The sequence below is a fragment of the Ostrea edulis genome, chromosome 7 (genome assembly GCF_947568905.1).
Source record: "Ostrea edulis chromosome 7, xbOstEdul1.1, whole genome shotgun sequence".
NCBI lineage: Eukaryota > Metazoa > Mollusca > Bivalvia > Ostreida > Ostreidae > Ostrea > Ostrea edulis.
The window spans coordinates 48,184,945-48,194,312 of record NC_079170.1 but is presented as its reverse complement, the minus strand read 5'-3'; the positions used below and the strand labels follow the sequence as shown (position 1 = coordinate 48,194,312).

The following is a 9,368-nucleotide window of genomic DNA, read 5'->3' as shown; positions in this document are numbered from 1 at the left end:
TAATGCTCGATACGAATAAATAATGAAAATCCAATGTCTTGCATTTTCAGAGAGAAAAAGCAAACAAATCCAATAAATTTGACATGTGGCATATCACTATAGGATCAAAAAAAGAAGAAAGCAAGCTTTGAATAAATCAGAGAAATGAATAAATTGTGAAGAATCAATGAATGCAAAAAGAAATGGCCTCTGTGTATACTCCAACATCTGAAAATACTCATTCCAAATAAAACTGAAATAAATTTATAAGAAATAAATTTCCAGTGATCCATTCCATTTAGAGTGATCATATGACAACGTAAACAGTCAAGCAGTGTCTCATTTCAAGTACTAGGAGTGTTATTTACTACGAGATTTTCATCCATGCAGACATCTTCCTCTACCTTCATGCTCGACATGAAGAGCATCCTGAAGCAGCTCTCCGTGGAACATCTTCCCATAAGCGGCCAGGGTTTTCAGTGCTGGGGGCAGTTCTGGGGGATACTCCATGTCTTGGTCCAGCATGTCGTACAGAGCTGACCGTCGCTTTGGTTTCCTCCTTTTCTTCCTCTGCTGTTTCCTTTGTTCCTCATTGTACTCCTTCAGTGTTAATGGCGGAGGTTTTGAACCTTGTCCTCCATAAATCCCAAAGTTAGTATCAAATCCTCTAGATTTTATCTTCTGCTTTCGTTTGTCCTCCGGGCTTTTTTCCCTGTGACTTCTACTATTATCTTCCTCGTACCTTGGCATCTTTCTGCCTTGGTTTGCTGGAAAATTTGATCGACCTTGACCTCGGGATACCTGTCTTCTGTGTCTTCTGCTCTCCTGTCCATAATATGGAGGGCTCTCATATTCATCAGAAAAGACATTGACATCTTCATACTCCTCATCATAGTCTGATCCACTCTCATAGAAGCCATGATCATGAGAGTATTTCTCATCATGAGAGTTTCTCTCATATCCACTGTCACATTCTCTTGCACTTCTGTGTGGATCTGACCTCTCCCTGCCTCGGTACTCAAACCAATCATTGTAAGGACCCATTTCCCTTCTGTGTGGATCTGACCGTTCTCTGCCCCGGTACTCAAACCAATCATTGTAAGGACCCATTTCCCTCCTCTCCTGAGAATGAGAATGTGGTCTTGATCTACTTTCTCTTCTATAAGGGGAGTGTCTTTCCTCTTCTCTGTGAAACTCAAATCTTGGGCTTCTTCTCAGTCTATCTGGACTGCCTCCATCATACGATCTTCCATGATATGGGTTGTACCGCTCTTGTTCATCTACATCTAAGAACCGCCCAAACCTTGAACTTCTGGAACTTCTTGGCGGTTCACCCGGGTAATTTTCATACCCTGGAACTCCATACTGAGCTCCTATGTGTTCAGGATAAAGATCTGGGTCAAACTGCTGTTGCATTAAGTTGAGGTGCCTTTCCCTCATACCATCAGCCTGTTGCTGATTGAATTCTGAAATTACCTTACCCTCTTGAAGACCAGTTGAGGGAGTAGGTGCCTGGAGTTGGTACATCCTATTTGTCTGAATTTGCTTCTCAAATGGCTTGGTTACATAAAGCCAAGTTTTAAACCTTGCCCAGTCAAAACTAAATCGTTTCTTCACTCTCCCTGGAGCAATGGCAGTCATGACAATTTTCTGCTGAGTGAGAAAGTTCTTTACAGCTGTTGCAACCATCTTGAAAGTTATAGGGTTCTTGTACCTTTGCAAATCCAGATCCATAGGTTTGGGTGGATGAAGTGATGCAATGGTCCCAAGTGATCTCATTGACATGTGGTGACTTCTTTGTGCTTCCTCCATATCAATAATCTGATGTTCTTGAGAACCTGTAAAATTCTGTTGTCGTGGGGCTTGAATGATCAGAGTCTGTGGCATGGATCGATGGGATGACAACACACCTCTTTGCTCCATCTCTGGCCTCTGAGCAGCTAGAGATAATCTTCTCTGTATTATTGGGTTCATTTCTGAGTACTGGGCAGAATTGACCTGTTGGCTGTAAAAGCTTCTTTGTGATGGCTGCCTGCTGAGATTTCTAGATCCACCTACATATTCACTACCAACTCGACTGTCTGCCTTGTAATTTAAGTGTTCGTTGATAACACTCTCAGCGGTTCTCTGTCGCTGGCGCTCCGAGATTCTGTCTGCTAACGAAGAAACTTGAGATTGGCGCCTTGACAGTTCCTGAGGCGGTTGAGGGAATCCGTCAGGAAACAAGGTGTCTGGTAATGGAGTGGGCAAATTTTGGTGTGGATCTGAATCCAAAGGTGGATGAGATGCATTGTGGGAAACATTTGAGGAAACCAAGTCAGGTGTCTTGGATTGTGAAGTTGTCTTTTTTTTCAGCGGTTTCACCCCTTTTAGTAGTTTAGTAGCATGAATAAAATTAAAAGATGGAAGTATGGAAATTATGAATGAGAAATAGTTATTTAAAATCAGTAGTTTTGGAAGGTTTGAAAATTAATGCTTGTTGCAGATGAATGACAGTGATTTAAAAAATTCATATTTTGCCATTAACTGTACCTCTATGTCTAGGATCTTCTACTTCAACCACAGGGGGTACACCAGATCTTTTGTCTAAAACAGAAAGCAATGATCAAATTCTGGGGAAAAAATACCAGATTACTAAGAGTAAATGGTGCTGAAAACTATATCAATCATCATCAAGTCAAGGAGTTTATAAACAATAAAAGAATTTAACAACCATCAAGTAAACGAGACAAGCATCATTAATTTGTTTAATATAATTTTCAAATTTGACAACTTAATACTTCTATTAACTAATCACTTGATATATTGATCTGCATGTTAAATGAGTTTACCAAAAGCATGAGGCTACTGTACACAATTTGAATGAGGCATCACTATATGTCGAGAATGCATTCCTTTAAGCTTAAATGGAATGGGTAATCAGCAATTATACTAATAAGAACCATGAATATTCAATAAAATCAAATGTACTTTTCATCATATGATGGTGGGGGTATCATTTTTGTAGTTTTCCTTGTACAAATTTCAAATCCTCATTTCACAAGAGAATTACCATAAAAAATATTAACTTTTTATTCACAAACTCATCTTATTTTTTCCCAGTAACTATAGAACTTTGACCCCATAAAGATAATTCTTTAATCAAATGCAGGCAGTGTGAAAATTGTGAAGTAATAAATACAATTTAACAATTCATCATCAATAACATACTCTTAATTTACAGAATATTATAATAAGAGTTTAAAAAATGAGAGAGATTCAGAAATGTTATAATTATGCTATTACACATTCTAAATGTATGCAGCTATAAGTTTAAAATCAAAGACAGAAATGCAAAAAGCAGTCAGACAGAATTGTGAAGTATGATACTGAACACAAATAAAATAGAAATATTTACCATTGTCAGTTTGTTTACTTGAGTACTGGTAGGTGGTGGTGAGAGGGGGGATGTTGTTAATTTCAATGTGACGGCGCTTCACTGAAGAATGATGCGAAATAACGAAAGCTCAAACATAAACATCACACACAACACACAACAAAAGCATTCAAACTCGGAAATGATTCCCCTTAAGGTCATAGGATACCCAAGATTCTGGATGCATCAAATGAAGTAGGATTTTCTGTTTACGTGGGATTTTCTATCATTTGATTGAACAACAATATTTTTACACAGAATGCGCACCAATAAAAAGAAGTTTTTGAAGGATTTTAATTCTACGTAATGTTTTCCCACTGAATCTCAAGTAAAGATTTGTGAATAATGCAAAAATAAAGGTGGTTTCGTAAGAAAATTTTGTGGTAGATATGGGATTTCAGCGATATAAAAACATTTACAAATAGTTTTACAAAACTCTTAATAAATTTTTTTTTTGGGTATTCTATGTCCTTAATGAGAAAAAAAAAAACACCCCAGGAGCTAATTAGATGAAGTGTTCTAAAGAATGATACATGTAAATGAAATTAATCTGAAAACTTATAAATGATTTAATCATCTGTTCATGTTTTCATAAATAAGAAAAAAGTGAAAAAAATATTGATTTAGAAAGTTTCAAAAGTGCAAAACATCATTACATGCGTGTGAGGCACAAGTTTGTAACAAACTGGGTATTTGTAAATAATAAAAGAAATTCAAATAGCAATTTTCAGAGCAGTTATGAAAATAAATATATTCAAAATTATATTTTCTGCACAGATAATCAAACTTGTTTAAACTGCAAGAAGCACCTATATTTTTCATACATCACAGAGCTTGTAAGAATTATCTTTAATTGAATGTATTTACAACTATTTTTATTAATAATCTATACACTATATGTCGGTGATCATAATTAATGGAAATAAACTTTATGAACAAGACATGAAGAATGATTTTGAGATCATAATGAACTATATTTGGTAACTACATTAAATTGCCACACAAAAAACTAAATAAAAACCAAAACAAAACAACAACTCAAATAAAACAAAATCAACAAAAAACCAGCAGACTATATCGTTGTTTCACAAACAAGAAGTGCTTACCATCCATGGCTGTCAGATATCCACTTCCTTCCTGTATAGAAATATACTCGTGGTACAGCTCTTCCTGGTCCAGCCGCTCGTCGTCATCCGGTAACACAATCTGTGAGGTGTCCAGTGGAAGCACTACCTCAATCACATTTGACATGCGGCCATCTTCCACATTATCTACCAACAGATGGAAAAATCTTATCGTTTATCCATAAAATGTGAACACTTCACGATGCATCTACCGAGCAAATAACTACTCTAGGTATAAAGCATGAGTTCATTCCGTGTACATGCTTACTAACAATTCTCCCTGAATCAAGACTTAAAAATGAGTTTCCTGCACTAGTTTCATTGAAGTAGGAAAATCAGAATGTCACAATTTTTTCGAACAGAAGAACACCATACATGCAAAAATAAAATTAAGAAATACATTCTTCATCCTTTCAATATTCATTTTCACCATTCTTGTCAACACAATGGATTACATGTAAGTTGTTTGGCTGGCAATCTGTAGATTGTAAATTTATGTTCTGCATGGGTTTAATGTTTTTTTCCTCAATTCTTTTACACCAAAAATTGTAATTATTTGTTACACAAGGCAATATTTCGAAGTTCCAACACCACATAGTTTTCATTCACGACAATCTTAATAGGTGTATTATACTTTCTCCATTCTTGATAAGCTGTTTTTTTCTTCCTTTACTTTTTCCTTTATGGTTTAAATTAAGTTCTTCATTCTTATTAACAATTATACATTCGAACACATGTAAGATCAGAATGAATCGGAGAATATTGTCATATCATACGGTCCTCAATCATACATCATACTATCCCTAGATTAAATTTTCATCAATTTGATGTACAATGTAACATCATAATTTCAAGAAAACTTTTATGCATAATATATCAAATTGCCCAAATATGATATAATATTATACAATATTTTATATCTAGTATATAAATTGAATTCACTGAATAAGCATATGAAACAAAACAAAATTTTAGGTTAATTTAAATTCTCTGTCAAGATCTTTATCATTAAGGAATATTCCATCTCTAATGACAAACCGTACCATTTTTTACCATTAATAATTCACGCAACATCTCTCCTCAGCATGTCATCCAACGATGACTTTTATTGTTTTTCCATTTTGTTTGCTGTTTTGTTATTTTTCACATGAATGCAATCCCATGTGTATTCACTCTACATGTAATCTGCTTTTTCTAAATATAGATTTGCATGATCTCATATCCAAAGCAATGCAACATTTAGCTGATGTATAATGGTAATGTTCGAGAAATTTTAGGTCAATAATATAGGAATAAATTGATTGTAAAATCTAAGCTAAAGACTGTCAATTGACATTGTTTAACTTAGCTCACCTTTCCTAGAGCTCAGACTAAAATTATATCTAAAAACAAAATCTGATGACTTATATGTGATTGCTTTATGGAAAATCATCTGTTGACATTTTATCCCGAAAACAGAAATTTCCCATTGGGTTCTATGTTCATCATATGAAAATATTTTCCAAGAATATAATTGTTTAAGTCTCTTAGTTAATCAGTTTCCAACATGATTTCATGTCAGGTTTTTATATTTTTCACTGTTAATTTTTTTTGGGAGTATGTGTGTGTAATTGTACATTGGATGTATCCTAAATGCATGAACTACATTGAAAGCTATAACTATGGAACTCCATTCACGAAATGAAAGTGATGGTCAGCGGTTGCCAGTGTTTGCCATCTATGGAATTCCATATTTAAATGTGCATCCCACTCGTAAAGATAAAATAAGGTGGTGTTGAAGGTTGAAGAAGAAAAGAAGTCAAAATTCCCAATTCAGAAGAAAGGTTCTTGGAAAATCCAACCCCCCCCCCCCCTCCCATCTGAAAAGCCACTGAAGCATATCTGCTGCACTAGATAGAAATCTCTGAAACTATGGATGTGTGTTCAAATTTAACTTACCATTTGTACAATCTGACAAATACATTAATAAGAAAATTAATCCACTGAATGAAAAGTAAGAAATTGACCCACTTGTTAAATACTAGGATCATAATGGAATTACAAGATTACAATTGCACTTAGAAATTAGCAGTATTGATATCTTAATAACAAGATAATTTTAATATTGACAAGAACTTAAACAAAAACTGTTTAAAGGAACAATATCTATAAACTGGAGCTCATTCTACATTTTCTCCACATCACCTGTCAGTGATCATCTCAAAATGTTAAAAAAAATCAGTATGTTAACCCCCCCTCCCACTAAAAAACAAATTACACTTATAAAACCAAACTGAAATGAACAAAAATTTCTTCATTGAATAGACACTTGAACTGTCTTCCAAAGACTACATTGTTAGTAAATGGACCAATATATTTTGACATTGCAAACAAATTGAGATTTTAAAACACACCTTTAGGAAGAGCCACAACATAAATCCTATGCTCCTTATTCAGTTCACATCCACCAATGAAAACCTTACATCGGTTCTTATCTGGATCAGGCACAAGCTGAAAAATAAAACAGGGTTGCTATAGGAAACTCCAATACAGTCAAGAGCACTACGGACTATGACTGAAACCTGATAATGTCGACATGAATAATTGAGAACTTTCCTCTTCACCTGTAACAATAAATAAAACAAATATTACACTTGAGGTGTGCTGAAATACCAAGTGTTTATCGACTAAGAATTCATTTCCCATGGAACAATGTTAAAATACAAACAGAGCTTGCATGAGAGGAAAAAGTAAACACGTGAACATCAGATAATGGAAGGAACTGTCCATATAATCAATACGCATTTTAAAGCATTATACAATGTATAAATATTGAGTGTGAAAAATATAAGTATTTGTAATAGCTGATCTTCAAACAGCGGTACTCTAAGTGCTCCTGAAAATTCTAAAATGAATTGTTTGATGAGGACCCCATTGCTAAATATTGGAGAGTATGTAATTCAAATATGTCTGAGAAGTGTAATTTCAATATGCTCTGACACTTGGTGAATTAAGTCAGAAGTAATCTAATTGTCATAGAGGTGGGGGTGGACAGGGTGTAAGGGAGGGGGGAGCGGGTGGAGACGGGAGGAAGCAGGGAGAGAAGGGGGGGGGGGGACAGGCTGGCGACGGGAGGAAGCAGGGAGAGAAGGGGGAGAAGCGGGCTGGAGATGGGAGGAAGCAGGGAGAGGGAGGAAAAAGGGACAGATGGGAGCAGGAAAAAGGAGAGACGGAAGAAAAAGAGAAAAAAGGAAAGGGAGAGAAAAGGATTGGTAGGAAGGAGAGAGATGGAGGTAGGAGAGGTGGGACCCCTGTCCACTATTCCCTGACCCAATAGAGATCGGTATACTCTCTGAATATAATCTAATCTTATGAATTGATAGCAGAAACAGTTTATGTATAGATGTAGATGTTTCTGATCAGCGACAAGATTAACATGGACTGCGAATATCAACTGTACAGTAAATCGATCTAGTGCAAGGCCTGCAGGGATTTTTATTTCTCGTAATTCTTACGTAATGTAAGCAGTAATAAAACATTTTGATGTTATTGCTGGTGAAACTGTGTGCATGATTTTGTTCAATCGCTATTCTGAGTAAATGCTTGATATGCATTTCGTCCAGTATTACCTATATACAGTATGATACATGTCTATTATAAATTGCCTGATGTTTTATATTAAAACATTCACAGAAACGAGTTCAAACTACTAAGCACTACTAACATACAGGCGTAAAAATACTTACCAAAAATTAAGAGGAAATTAACAATAACAGTGTCATAAAATAAATAGCAAAAAACTCCCAATACTTCATGTAGTTCCACATATCACTGTGCTTAACAGAACTGAACAGACTTAAAATGTATAGTTAAGAAAGAGCAATATAGACATTTAAAATCATGTAACTGTATTTAAATATCAGCCTTCTATCAAATGAAACCAAACAGTCTATTGAAGTATAAAATGGATTAAATCTTAAAGCCATGTCAAGGGGTTTAAAGTATTCCAACAATATCCTGCAACAAGTTCAATCAATTTTAAAACTTATTAAAGTGAACATACATAAAAGATGAAAATACTGCTCAAGATTTAATGATTAGTACAAACTTTTCATATATTAATAATTCAATTCAAGGGAGAAAACAAAATCATGCGTGTTCAAAGATAAATGAAGTAACAAATTAAATGTGTAATCCAGCAAACATAACTTCTCCCCTTCACACCCATAGTGGATATCAAAGGGGCGTAATGTTTCTAATTCTGGAATACTATAACACTATACAACCAATCATAGAACTAATACATGTAATTCTAAGTACCTTCTCACCTTCACACCCATAGTGGATATCAAAGGGGCGTAATGTTTCTAATTCTGGAATACTATAACACTATACAACCAATCATAGAACTAATACATGTAATTTTAAGTACCTTCTCACCTTCACACCCATAGTGGATATCAAAGGGGCGTAATGTTTCTAATTCTGGAATACTATAACACTATACAACCAATCATAGAACTAATACATGTAATTTTAAGTACCAGAAAATAATTCTTATTTCCAAAATAGTGGTATAAAATAGCATTATCATTTGATATTTTAGATCTGAATTTTTTTCTTTGTCATATCATTTAACCATATCAAGTCTATAGACTACCTTTCATGAAAATCTAAGTAGACTACTCAGAGGTGGTCAAATACAGTGGACAATGATGTCTAAATGTGGGGATGGACAGGGCAGATGTGGGGATGGACAGGGTAAAAGGAGGTGAGAGAAGTTGGAGGGGAGTATAGATGGGAGCTAGAGAGTGAGAAAAGGGGGTGTGATGATGCAGAAAGAAGGGAGATGAAAAGGGAAAGAGGAGGGG

At 35.0% G+C, this 9,368-nt stretch overlaps 1 protein-coding gene across 5 annotated transcripts in view; it reads right to left on the bottom strand.

The window, feature by feature from the left end:
• Window positions 1-9,368, bottom strand: part of LOC125654190 (uncharacterized) — a 65,823-nt gene that overhangs the window by 34,370 nt on the left and 22,085 nt on the right. For all 5 annotated transcript variants that reach the window (XM_048884020.2, XM_048884013.2, XM_048884015.2 and 2 more), the window contains exons 25-28: window positions 6,912-7,008; window positions 4,501-4,665; window positions 3,377-3,457; window positions 2,512-2,565 (exon numbers count right to left, since the gene is read on the bottom strand). In XM_048884020.2, coding sequence (XP_048739977.2) covers window positions 2,512-2,565; window positions 3,377-3,457; window positions 4,501-4,665; window positions 6,912-7,008 — 397 coding nt within the window. The remainder of the gene's footprint in view (window positions 1-2,511; window positions 2,566-3,376; window positions 3,458-4,500; window positions 4,666-6,911; window positions 7,009-9,368) is intronic.